Raw genomic sequence first — 14,362 nt, forward strand, 5'->3', positions numbered from 1 at the left:
TTCTATTTCTAACTCATGATTGTGATGAACAAGTTGTAATTCTTTAAGTGAAGTATTTAGTTTTGTGCGCAGTGCATTTCGGTCTTTGCATATAGTTTTTATATAATTAATAGATTTTCTAGGTTTTAATAGTTTCTCCGTTTTATTTATAAACTTATTTAGTTTAGAATATCTCTTACACTTTTTCTTACTAAGAACTAATCGAGAGGAATGTGTACTATCGGAGTCACCACCAGTCAAATCAATTGTAGGTATGTCACACTGAGAAGTGGTGATCACTGTTCCCGAAGCTGGTTCACTCTCGATCAGTTCCGAGTACAGGCTCTGTGTTTTTTGGGCTTTTAGATTTATTATCTCTAACTGTAAATTAGAGATACAATCATGTGCCTCAGAAAGTTTGACTTTCAGTTCAGCTGAGAGTTGGAGCGACTCAACATACTCACCGCTGCACTGATCGAAGCCGTCTACAACAATTTGTAATTTCTTGTTAGTCTCAAGAACTTCATTGTATTCAATGAAGAGCTGAGACAACTGTCCTTTCAACATGGTATTTTTCTTTATTACCTGGAGTGTTTCGACTTCGTTGTCTTCTCTCTCTTTTAGTAGTTGTTGACACTGTTCCCGTGATGTTTTTAGTTGCTGAAGAGCCACTTGAAGTTGGTCATCAACTTGACGAGCTTTGGTACCTCTGGTCATCATTTTGGATTTGTATAAAATAATTGATAGTACCCTCGTAAAATAAAATAAAAATTACAATTATGCAGTAAAATGCACTAATTCAATGTTTTACGTAGTAATAAACTTATAGTATCACTTAGATATACGTTTTATATGATTTTAAGCACAATACAAAACTTATAAATATTTAAATTTAAATAATAATTGGGAGAGCACAATAATATTGACAAGTAGCGGTCAGTGCTGCCAGCAAAAAAACCACAAAACCAGCAGCATTCTAATATCATTAATGACATATTATATCATACTGTATTTGATTACCTATAGTAAATGGTCTCATACTCAGTAAAAAAAGGTTATTATAATTCACTTTTTTTACTTTCCAAAAGGGCCTCAAATGCTTCTGTGCCCAAGGGCCCCATCCTAGTTTAAGACGTCCCTGGGTACACAGTCATAGTAGATTCAACAGGAAAATAATCGTTTAAATCAGGGGTGAGCAGCCTTTTTAATCAATGGGCCAATTGAAATTTTTTATTTTTTTTGGGGGCTACACATTGATTATCCGTTATTAATAATTTACGAAAATTTATTTCTTTATTAAAAACAGACAAGAAAAGAATAGACGACTTGATGGGAGAAAGTAGATAAGATAAATTCAATTTTAGTAATGTTTGGCGGGCCGCGTGTTGCTCTTCCTTGGTTAACCTTAAACCTTCGATATTTGTATGATAAATATAAATGTCTTTTCCAGGGTTATGGATTTATATTAAAATATATGTATGTGTATAATAAAAATCTTACATTTATATCCGTTATCTGGTACCTGTAACACAAGTTCTTTACGAACTTATCACGGGAACAGTTAACGGGGCGTTTAAAAAAAAAATTTCATAATAATGTTAAGGGAAACTGGTACTTTACAATACTGACAAGTGACGTCAGAAGCCATGGAATTCAGTGTGACGAGTTATGACTACGCACTTGTATCAAGTTCTGTTGCCACTTAAATTGTGTAATATAAAATAATTGAAAAGGAAAAACATCAAACATTATAACTTTAATTCTCTTCGTACAAAACATTAATTATTATTTATTAATTGCATTCGAAGATGGCGTTCTCGCAGTCTTGCTTACTGGATGCCGTGGTTCATTGGAGTCGACAGGGAACGGCGGTTGGCGGGGCCTCGGAATTATAACATACATTTAGTTTACAAATCTCAGTACTAACAGTGGCCATCTTAACCCTTTGACTGCCGCGTAGGTCACCGGTGACCTGCGCGGCGCACTCAAGTAATTACGTCGATTTCTGTTACTAAGCGCCTGGATTGCCTAACTTTGCCTTTTTTTCGTTGTTAATGTATACTGGAAATATATTGAAAAGAAAAACCATCAGGCAGTAATGTGATACTAATTTACATAATCATATACTTATACTACTACCAATTGTTTTAAACTTATTTGCGTATCTACATTTTTAATAATGTTGGTTAATGGGTTCCTACCATTATTTATTACTAGCTTTTGCCCGCGTACGAAGGTACGCGTGGAAGCCTTCAAGTCTCTTAGAAATAGATTTATTCACAGTATCTTCGGATTTGTCTTTCCCAAAGTCTACTAGATATTCCGACGTCTTAGTACGAAAATCGAAGAGAGAAATCGACATAATTACTCAGGGTTAAGTCTCTAGTTGGGGCGGCCATAACGTTTCTAATAATCTGCCAACATAATAATATGTCACGCGTACAGTCAATATGATAAAACGAACTAAAACAATTAACTACAAATAGGCAGTATGATACAAAAATATAACGTGCGCTTTCTATATGTGAACGAATTAAAACCGTGAAATTAAACCCTTATTAATAATAAAATTTATACACTTACGTACTAAATTATAAGTTATTATTATATAATACATATTGTTGTTCGACCTTGCCGAGCGGTGAAGATCGTTCCAAATATTTCAATGAAGTCCATCCGACAAGGATGCCGAAAATTTTATTCTATTCACAAATATAAAACTGACCTTCTAGTTAGCTTTTTCATTAGCTGACAACGCTGGCAGCGAGCTAGCGGTTCAAACGGAGTCGTTGTCAACGCCATTAGCAATGCCAACCCGTGCCTAGCGAGCTACCAGTTATCGGGAGCTTAAGAAAGCATCCACGTGACCAGAGAGCAGAGAGAGAGAGGACTTCGGTCACCGCATCGGTTCGATTACGCAAACAATTAACTTCTTAAGACTTTTCTGCATAAAGCTATCCATCTGTTTGTTCGTTTATTTCCTTTTGCAGACTTTAGAATATCGTGTCAGGATTATGATTGTATGTATTTTACGTTGTATTAGACGAGATAAATAGTGGGGTATCTTTTTAAACTTCAAGCTTGCATATATTTATATAAAGTTTAATCGCCGTATTTAATGTTATCATCATGGCTACATCTGTACTGTTGTTATCCTAAAAATAACCAACAACACAATTGTGACTTAAATCACTCGAAGATTGTTTTCATAAGTTTCCCTGGTTTATATATTTAGTGAAACAGTTCTCTGACAAATCTTTAGATTTGGTTCTGAATGACAAAAAAAAAAAACTTTTAGCCATAAACTAAAAAAAAGAAAGAAACTGTAATTCTGACAAAAAAAAAAACAATATAAGTAGTGTTATCGCATTTTAAGATCATTTATTGATTTATAAAATCTTAAAATAATAAATATTAATCTCGAAACCAAAACTAAGGGCCAAGTGAAATCTACCACACATATGACTTTATGTCTTCCGAGTATATTTTTTAAAAAATTATGTTATTTTAACTAAACACAGTGCGTCTAAGTGTTGATGTTAAGGGGATATTGTAAATTTGCATACAAAGCGGAGTGGATTGTTATTTGACTTTTTGAGCTTTTAGAATTGTTACTAAACACACTCCTCGCTGCCCAGTAAGTCCACTGAGCTAAGTTTATATCGAGAGGTGAAAGGTTATTTAGTCTAAGCGACATATCTCTTAGTAATCAAAGTTCATTTTTACTTGGTATTAGTATAAAAAAAATCGATATTTTTAATTGAACTTCAATTGAGTTTACATCATTCAAATAGATGAAGTTTTTTTTTTTGTTAAGAATTTTTTTAAAAAAAGTTTTAAACTTTAAATGGCTTCTTGTAAATTTGTAAAAATATCGCTGATACCAAATGGCTTTTCGCCTCTCGATATCATATTAGTGTTTCAAAAAAAGATTTAATTAATAAATGAAAATTAGACCAAATTAATTGAAAATAACAAAAGTCCGTGGCTTTCAATAGTGAATAATTTAAAACATTATTCTCGGCTTTTTATTCGAAATTTTTTACATAAATAATGTTCCGCACCCATCCTCAGCTCGTCCGGGGTTTTAGTTGATTTCAATCGTAACAACCAGATATTATTTAAAAATACCTTAAATCCGTTCACCATTAGCATTTTAATAACCATTTTTTTCCATTAAACTTATACTTTCAAAGTTTTAGTACACAAAAAACTGTATTAACAACATTTGTTTCTGTAACATTTTACCATTAAATATAATAATAATCTGACCTTTTCACGAGAAACTACAAAAAAGATTTTACAAAAAAAAAAACAGATTCGCTTTGCGTATCATCTGTATTCAAAATGGCGGATAACTTTACATGTAGTTCGTGAACTAAAAGCAACGTAAACTCCTTGTGACGTTTTGGTGATGGTTGGGGCGCGGCTGGGCGGGGGCGGTGCGGGGGGCGGGGGTCGTGCGGCGCAGGGGTACTGGCTCATAAGTCGATGTACCGCGGCAGCGAGTGGTAGGCGGGAGCCGGCAGCGCCGCCACCCCTGCGGACACACAGACAGACGAACAACACTTAACACATTTCAACTATCAAACAATTTCTGTATTATTTTTTTATTGCTTAGATGGGTGGACGAGCTCACAGCCCACCTGGTGTTAAGTGGTTACTGAGCCCATAGACATCTACGACGTAAATGCACCAACCACCTTGAGATAAGTTCTAAGGTCTTAAGTATAGTTCCAACAGCTGCCCCACCCTTCAAACCGAAACGCATTGCTGCTTCACGGCAGAAATAGGCAGAGTGCTGTTACCCTCCCGCGCGGACTCATCTGCACAACTAGGTACCACTATTTATCTATTAGGGATGTATTATTTAAACTACATTTTATCGTTTATTTCCGCGTTTTCTATATGAATTTTGTGTTCTTTAATATCCATGTGTCCTTAGTCGTCCGTGGCCATTATGACTGTGGAGTATTCGAAGCTTCGGAAGTAATATAACGACAATAAAAAAGGCAAGTTTAAGCTACCTATGACTCCGAATCGAATACTATAGTCGTTATTCTGGTCCGGTTCGGACGTGACACAATGAGCGACCTCAAATGTCACGCCTCAAGCCAGCGGCGGCGCGCGGTACGTACCGATCTCCCCGCGCGAGGAGCCGTTGATGGAGTGGGGGGCGCGCTCCTCCAGCAGGGGCTGCGCCTCGGTACTGCCGCTGCACAGAAACAACATTTATTTATTTATGTTGTGAGGCTTTTATGGAGAAGGTGGACGGAGTGTGTGAGTTATGTTGATTGTCCGTTGCGTGTTGTTCTCCGGAAACCTCATCGGGGCGGTCAATAAAACACTGAGTATGATTACATGTTTATTCGCGTCAACGACCGCGGTGGATCGCTGCACGTTAACCACTGACTGACTAACGTCTATTGCTCATTACTACAACTGCATAGTAAGCAGCTAAGCGGGGCGGGGTATCATTCTCCTACAATGTTTATTGTTATCGGTCTGACATTTCACCACGGGGAGAGAGGGTATGAGGGTGTCCTACCGATACTAAATTAATTATTATCTTAATAACACTGTATTGTATAATACAACTATATATATTTTTAAGGGATTATGACCTGGTAACTAAGACCTTTAAGTCATAGCTTATTTCAATTTATATTCTTATTTTTATGAAAGATGAGTGAAATGAAATGAGATGAGATAGGATGAAATATAATCTCAGTAAAATGGTGGTCATTTACTGAGATTTTTTCAGTGAACTTTTTGGAGGATCCCGAGAAGTTACGTCCAGCGGCTTTGTTTTATTTTCCCACATTTGTGCACTTTCACAGTTAATAAACCATCGTTATTACATTTAAACCTGAAGAAACACTCAATAGACAAAATAAAACAAATCACACAGTTTTACTCCTCGCGTTCCCGCCAAAAAGTCCATACAACTATATATGTAAAGAAACAGACACAGATAACACTTTATAATGGAATATTCTAAAAGTGGTTAAGCAATAATAAAAGGCTTAATTGCGTAGAAAAAAACATGTAAAGCCTTTATTTTTCACAGTATTCTTGAATAAAATAAAACTGAACTCGTCTTTTTTCTCAATGACAGAGGGTACAGTACGTAAAAGAAATACTTAAAAAAAAAAGATTTTATAGAAAAATTACATAAAAAAGGTTTTTCTTTACACATATACTATTCCATACAAAACTATTTTGCATCGTATTTAGTGGGTGGCAAAGAGAAAAATCGAACTTACTTCAATTCGTCCTGATCAGACGTTTCTTGACTATCTTCTAGTTCAGGAGGGACCTGTGGAATAAAATTTCGTATTTCGTTTCAATGAAAACTCGTAATAGCATTGATCAAAATATATTTGTTAATCATTTTGCTTTCTCGACGGGAACGCGAGGTATGTTGGTATGCGGATTGTTGAATTCCCTGCATTTGTTCTGTGTTATGTAATCTATACTAATATTATAAAGAGGAAAGATTTGTTTGTTTGTTTGTTTCGAATAGACTCCGAAACTACTGGACCGATTTGAAAAATTCTTTTTCCATTAGAAGCCGACATTGTCCCTGACGAACTTAGGCTACTTTTATTTATTTATTTTTTATTTTATTTTTTTGGTTTCATGTGTGTTTTAATGTTTCCGAAGCGAAGCGAGGGCGGGTCGCAAGTATATCAATAAAATGCCAAGGAAACGAAGGCTATACAGCCAAACGAAATGTGATTTACCTCTGCATCAGCACTATTCTGGTTATTTCGAGCCCGCAACCTCGACATGAATCTCGCCGCTCGCACGAAAGGATTCTCGCGTTGCTCTTCAAATGTTCCTCCTCCCTGAAACGATTATATAAACAAAAAATATTAGGACTTATTTGTGTCGTGAATAAATTCTAGTTAATCCAATTTTTTATTGTTGTTCTTGTAGGCAGATGAGCGTACGGTCCACCGGTTGGTGATTTTTTATTTATCTTTTATCGCTTAGGCCCATAGACATTTACAACGTAAATGCCGTCACCTACCTTGAGATATAAGTTCTAAAGGTCTCAGTATAGTTACAACTACTGCCCCACCCTTCAAACCGAAAAGCATTACTGCTTCACGGCGGTGGTACCTACCCGCGCGGACTCACAAGACGTCCTACCAGTGATTACGCAAATTATAATTTTGCGGGTTTGATTTTTATTACACAATGTTATCGCTTCACCGTGGAAGTCAATCGTGAACATTTGTTGAGTACGTATTTAATTAGAAAAATTGGTACCCGGCTGCGGGATTCGAACCCCGGTCCATCGCTACATACGAATGCACCGGACGTCTTATCCTTTAGGCCACGAGTGGTTGCGGGCGCACCTGGTCCCGCGGCTGCGGCAGGAGCGGCTCGGTGTCGGAGTCGGAGGAGGAGGAGGAGCGGCGGGGGCGGGGCTCGCCGGCGGACACCACGCGGCGCTTGCACACCGGACACACGCGCTTGTTCTGCGTCAGCCACGGGTCGATGCACGCGCTGTGGTAAGCTGCAACACGATATTTTTTTTAAAGGGATTTTATGACCTGGTAACTAAGACCTTTAAGTCAAGTCTTATTTTTATGAAAAATAATAATATGGAGTGAAATGAAATGAGATGATATGGGATGAAATATAATCTCAGTAAAATGGTGGTCATTTACTGAGATTTTTTCAGTGGACTTTTTGGAGGATCCCGAGATGTTACGACCAACGGCTTTGTTTCATTTTTCCACATTTGTGCACTTTCACACAGATATTAAACAGTTAATAAACCACCGTTATTACACATTTAAACCTGAAGAAAGACTAAATAGACAAAATAAAACAAATAGCACAACTTCACTCCTCGCGTTCCCGTTAAAGTCGCTGCAATATGTGCATACATCCACTAGTGTACACGAAATGGATACTTTTATAACGTAAAATGGGGCAAATCGGGACCCTTTCCAAATCCCAACACAAATTTTCAATGGTTTTTCTTAGGGTAATACTAATAAAATTGAGATTAAAATGGTTCCGGGGGCTTCAATTATTATATACGATGCGTTATTATAAATAGTTCATTACAAAATATACACAAAAACTGAAAAAACTAGCTTGACCTCATTCACTTTGGGTTTGGGGTGAATCAGGTTACGTATGGGGACAATAGTTTTTCGATAGGGCTGGCACTATTTAGTTTTTAGGTAGGTACCTAACTTTACGTAATTAACTTTTTAACATCTTTAATGAGTTACAAAACTTCGATGACTAAATTAAACCATTTAATATTCCCAACCACAAAATAAAAGTAATTTTCAGTTCAAAAAAGTTAAATCTCTTTTTTTTCCACTTATGCTGATAGCCTTGAGAGGCTATTTTAGCTTCTCCTTGACGTGTAGGTGAGCTCACAGGGCTCAAACCGGAGGGTTGCTAGCACTGGTCCTAGCAAGAGCAGTACTTCGCAGAATCTACCACCGGATCGGAAACGCAACCCACTGAGAAGATCCGGCGAGAAACTCAGTAGGCTGTGTCTGTTGGTTAATCTACTCGTCGAGCCCTTCCTCGCAAGCAACGGGTTCGACGAGGTCGGTGACCGGTGCTTGAGGTACCTAAAAGCACCGTTAATGGATCGGGAGGATCCGCAATGACGTGTTCAGGGCTAATCCCTCTAGTCCCGCGCTAGAGCACGCGTGGTGATCTGGTACCGTGGGCGCAGGGCAGCACGCGCAGGCGGTCCCCCTCCTGGTAGTCGTCAAGGCAGATGGCGCACGTGTCGTACGGGTCGCCCTTGCTGAACTTGCACGTCGGTATCTTCGAAAGCGCACGATGCGGTAAGCGGTGCCTTCTGGCTCTGCGTCTGTCTTTTATACATTTCACTATCTGTAAAACAGTATTTTATATTTTATTTTTAAATTGACAGTGTTAATGAGCTTCTAGCCACGAGTAATCCTGACCATAATCACATTTTTTTATGATTGAAGTACTACTGGTGGCCCGGAAGCCTTTCCAGTTTCACCAGGACAGATGGGCGAGCAAAGGCTCAGCCAGGAGGGGTGGAATTTGCTAACAGCTGCCCAAGCGCCTCCGAAGGAGACCTAACAACTCAAGGGCAGCTGCTTCGCGAATGAATCTACTACCGGATCGGAATCGCGATACGCTGAGAAGATCCGGCGAGAAACTCAGCGAGCTGATGCATGGGTTAGGTTGCACGTCGAACTCTTTGCCGAGTTCGACGAGTACGGTTACCGGGAACATAATCACGTGTTCTACATAGAATCTACATGAAATTGACGGTAAATCCATTGCAAATCAAACGATTTTATTTTAAAAGTAAGATCGAGAGAGAATTAAGCGGATTTAGTTGTTGCAGCCAGAGACAGTTGAATTTACGTCGTTTTATTTTTAAAATCTGGATTCCTTTAAACGATCTGACGGAAGAACGGAACGCGTTTGACAGACTTAGATCAGGGTTTCGTTCTCAACAAAAAATCAAATGATAGTTTGGCTTAAAATACCAGAACTCAGGGCGTGATATGAATACGAATGATATGTGATCTTATAACCCTTGTCTTAAGGGTAGCAAAAAAAAACGTATCTCACCATAAATATAAATATGACGAGTAGACAGAGCACGACCACTATTGCGAAGGGCAACAGCAGGTGCGTGTTGATGTTGAACGGTAGGTCGCCGTTCACCATTATAAAGAAACTGAAAATGTTAATATAGCTAGCTTCGTTACATTTAACTTGATAGTCGGATAACTATTTCGTTGCAACATCGTCGCCAACGGACACGGGCAATATCGCGGACAAAGCCGAGCCTCTGCTTATAGTTAAAAAGCTCTTTCTACCTAAGCGTACTAAAGAAGAAATTACTTCTGGTATGTAAGTGAGCATGAAGAAGAATAAAACATTTATCATGGTGCGCAATGGGGATATTAATGTTTTTTTTTTTATAATTGAATTAACCCATACATTCTTTATGTCAATAAATATTGTATGCATGAAATCTAGCTAGTCTTGTGTTTTTATTCTTTAATATATTAATTCTTTAGCACGCTTTATAGCCTCAAGTTCTTCAGATATATACTATCAATATGCTAATGAAAAATGTAAAACCAACTAAATTATTATATGATTGGTTTTTTTATTTAAAAAACAAAAAAATCGGACTGCATTAATAATCATCAGAAAACAAATACATGTATGGACACATACTTTTATATATTTAAATACGGCTCGAATGTTATTAAAGATAGTGCAGTCGGGGAAAAGCAAAATGAATTCAACACGTTTATGTGTAGGTAATTTAAACGCCCCTTCGGTTTATTTGTTTATCTGAATAATTAGTTACATTTTCAGGGTTATATAATTTCGTTGTGGGGAGGATATAACTTCATTGATAAACTTTGAGAATCGCTGATCTAGAAAGTCTGAAGATAGTGTCGCTAAACTTGGAGCCGGTGTGTAACATGTGCCTCATTGCTGAGAGCAATGCCGCTGGAGACATCAAGGTATCCTACACAGTCCCATTAGGTCGTTAATTGTCCAAACCCTTATTTTTATAGCTTATAAGGATGTACGTGTACACGCAGCGGTGGCGAGTGAGTAATGAGAATTACAAACTTTCACATTTATAATATTAGCAGGATTAAGCAATTATAGATTTAAGACTATTATTTACAACTTTTTTTATTGCCTTGAAAGGCAGACGTGATCAATGTCGGTCATGGTCATTGCCAGGACCATAGTAGAGGCGCTAAACAGAACTGAAAAATGATGAAAATCACGAAAATGATCATGAAGAAAAAATTATTAAAAAAAATGGGTGGTACACACAAAACTCATTACTTAGCGGCAGGAATAGGCAGGGCGGTCGGTGGTACCTACCCTTGCGGGCACACAAAACGCCCTACCAACCAATAAAAGCTTTAAAGCACTTTATACTTTGTGGTCTTTGATTAAAGAATCATTTTTGATTAAAATTCATCAGAACAAACGCTTACCCGGCATTATATTGGTATTCCGCTGCCAGTATGTCGCCGGCCACGTCACTGACGAACACTGAAGGTATCACGATGCCCTCCGGATTCTTAGCCGACATTTTCTCTGTTAACGCACAGTATATATGAGTCGACTATTATCAAAGCCGGCAATGTGACTTTTGGACAATTATTGGTAAATCAGAAAAACGAATTATTGACTTTGTATTCCATTGGCAGTCACGAAACTCTTCTGAACGACATCTTAGATAAATAACAGGTTAAGTATTAACCTTTATTTATTGCAGGTTTTGAACCGTATTCTTTAAAGAAGACGATAATATTCAAATCAATCTGTATTGACATATCAATAGCATTTTTTTGTTCAAATGCACAGATTGCCACCTTTGATAATAGACGACTCATTTTCATTTCAGAAAGGTGATATATAAGATGAGAATGGTACTACTTGGGACACAACTCAGCAGATGTTTTCCTGATGAAAATCTGACAACAAATTAGATGATTGTTTTTCAAGAAACAGATTGCTAAGTTGCAGGATAGAAAAGAAAAATTTTTTTTTAGAAAGGCCAGGTAAAGTCGCCTTTTTGTTACAAAACGATAAATTCATGTTTATTTTGAGTTGAGATGTGGACATTGTAATGCATTTTCTCTCCCTTTCTCACTCTCTCTCCCTCCCACCTTCCCCACATGGCAACGCGTGACTTCTCTGCGTGTAAAAATACGCAAGGTGGTGGTGTGTACCCATTAGAACTTCTCTTATCTATTCGCTGCGAGAAGCGAGAAAATTAATGAAGTCTTGAGGTATCAGTGGTATGGTAGAATTTCGATCGTTGGACGACGACTAGTTATTATTAGCCCGAGAGTGGGTTTCACCTTGGCTTTGTTGGTTTTCTTTCATGCTTTTTCCCTACCTATTCGCTGGTAGGTGAGATCACGGGCAGACCTCAGAAACTTTGCTAGCAGCAAGCTTGGCAAGAGCAGTGCTTCGCTAAATCTATAGCCGGATCGAAATCGCGACCTATTGAAAAAATCCGGCTAGGAACTCTGTGGCTATTAGGACTAACACCGCGCATCTATATTTAAAAATAAAAAACAGGGTAGCTTCAGGCAATCCCTTCCACATACCGGGGTCACATATTTGTATCTGCTGTCGACAATATGGAGATTTAACACAAAATAATCCCTAAACTCATACAAATAAGAATATAATAAAATTATTGAAGAGCACTATTTATAAATGTACCTCAGCTGTACCCATATTGATGTCAGGCATACATTAATATTCGATACTATATATTATCCATATGCATGTATCAAACATAACAGAAAACAATTGGTGTTTGGTTTTTTTATTATTTTAAGATTTTCGACCTCTATGTCGTCGTCTATTTCATCTAAAATTTAATATTTTACGATATATTTTATCATACAAACGGTCGCGTACTTTTCCAGAATACATTAGAAGCAATTACGAAATATTCGATACTAAAAATCGAAACCATAATTATATGTACATAAGCACGGTAAAAAATGAACTATTTTAACCGATAAATAAAATTGGTCCTTTTCATTCAATCAACTGTCATAACTCTTTTAAGTTAAAACTGTAGGCGACATATTATTATATGCCGATATCGAAGAAGCATGCACTAATCATTAACAGCACTATACAAGTGTTTATTTTGTAAAAAAATGTTAACCGAAGACACCCACACAAAAATAGTGAATCATCATTTTTAGATCAGTACTGTAACGAAAACACAATTCACAACGATGTTGCTAACACTCAACTTTCTATTTAAGAAAACACAAAATAAATCTTAAATGTAAATAAATTAATGTCAGTATTCATTTATGCACTTCCAGTTAAATATTAAATCTGTGGTCCAACACGCTTCATCGTGCTGAGAATAGTTTAACACTGAATTTTCTGATTGTTATAATGTGCTGTATCGATACATAATATATATTTTAGGGTTGCTACACGTCAGAAATAATTTAAAATTATCTCTTGTTTACTACAATCAAAAAAAAGGAGACATTAAGACCGTTTATAATATCGACGGGTAAAAGGCTATTTCGGTTAAGTGATATTTTTGAAACTTTACAGGAGAGCCATTTGGAGTTTAAATTTTGGAAAAAATATAACGACAAAAAACTTCTTCAGCTATTTGAATGGGGTAAAACTAAATAGCTTTTCACCGCTGGAAATACTATAATATAATAATATATGTTACAGTCATATTTAGTTCGGCTAACTCTATATAAAAGTTAAGGCAATCAATCGATTGGCGAACAAACACAGATTTGGTAATAATATTTTGTCAGCAACTTGTCTGATAGTGTTGTCTAGTGTTTAAGCCGGATACTTAAGACAAGGGCGCGAAAATTAACACGAAAAACTGAGACATCCCGCAAAAGGGGAAATTCGCATAGAAAACTGTTCCTCAATTTTTTTTGTCTCGGGGATCAAACCTGACGATGTTGCTAACACGAACCATAGCAAGAGCCGTGCTTCGCAGAATCTACCATCAGATCGGAAACGCGACCCACTGAGAAGATCCGGCGAGAAATTCAGTGGGCTGTGTCTGTGGGTTAATTTACTCGTTGAGCCCTTCGTCTCAAGCGACGGGTTCGACGAGAACGATGACCGGTGCTTGGGGTACCTAAAAGCACCGTTAGTGGATCGGAAGGATAACACATCGACGAGGTTACATACCCGATCCTGTGGACCGAATGGTAAACAGTCGACGTCGCCTTAAGCACGTCATTACGGATCCTCCCGATCCATTAAGGGTGCTTTTAGGTAGCTCAAGCACCGGTCACCGTCCTCGTCGAGCGCAGGACTCGATGAGTAAATTGACCCATAGGCACAGTTCACCGAGTTTCTCGCTGGATCTTCTCAGTGGGTCGCGTTTCCGATTCGGTGGTAGATTCTGCTAAGCATTGCCCTTGCTCGACGAGTAAATTAACACATAGACACAGCCCACTGAGTTTCTCGCCGGATCTTCTCAGTGGATCGCGTTTCCGTTCCGGTGGTAGATTCTGCGAAGCACTGTTCTTGCTCGACGAGTAAATTAACAGATAGACACAGTCCACTGAGTTTGTAGCCGGATCTTCTCAGTGGATCGCGTTTCCGATCCTGTGGTAGATTCTGCGAAGCACTGCCTTTGCTCGACGAGTGAATTAACCCATAGACACAGCTCACTGAGTTTCTCGCCGGATCTTCTCAGTGGATCGCGTCTCCGTTCCGGCGGTAGATTCTGCGAAGCACTGCTCTTGCTAGGGCCAGTGTTAGCAACACATCCGGTTTGAGCCCCGTGAGCTCACCTACACGTCAAGAAGAAGCTGAAATAGCCTCTCAAAGCGATCAG

General features: G+C 38.0%; 1 protein-coding gene across 3 annotated transcripts in view; it reads right to left on the bottom strand.

Annotated features, from left to right (window-relative positions):
• Positions 1-1,720: 1,720 nt before the first annotated feature.
• The window catches only part of LOC101738329 (E3 ubiquitin-protein ligase RNF13), a 44,081-nt gene continuing 31,439 nt past the window's right edge, over positions 1,721-14,362 (bottom strand). For all 3 annotated transcript variants that reach the window (XM_038015951.2, XM_004923000.5, XM_021353386.3), the window contains exons 5-12: positions 10,989-11,091; positions 9,583-9,691; positions 8,688-8,862; positions 7,347-7,507; positions 6,726-6,830; positions 6,246-6,298; positions 5,118-5,194; positions 1,721-4,519 (exon numbers count right to left, since the gene is read on the bottom strand). In XM_038015951.2, coding sequence (XP_037871879.1) covers positions 4,461-4,519; positions 5,118-5,194; positions 6,246-6,298; positions 6,726-6,830; positions 7,347-7,507; positions 8,688-8,862; positions 9,583-9,691; positions 10,989-11,091 — 842 coding nt within the window. In that variant the 3' untranslated portion in view covers positions 1,721-4,460. The remainder of the gene's footprint in view (positions 4,520-5,117; positions 5,195-6,245; positions 6,299-6,725; positions 6,831-7,346; positions 7,508-8,687; positions 8,863-9,582; positions 9,692-10,988; positions 11,092-14,362) is intronic.

This window comes from Bombyx mori, chromosome 15 (assembly GCF_030269925.1).
Source record: "Bombyx mori chromosome 15, ASM3026992v2".
Lineage (NCBI taxonomy): Eukaryota > Metazoa > Arthropoda > Insecta > Lepidoptera > Bombycidae > Bombyx > Bombyx mori.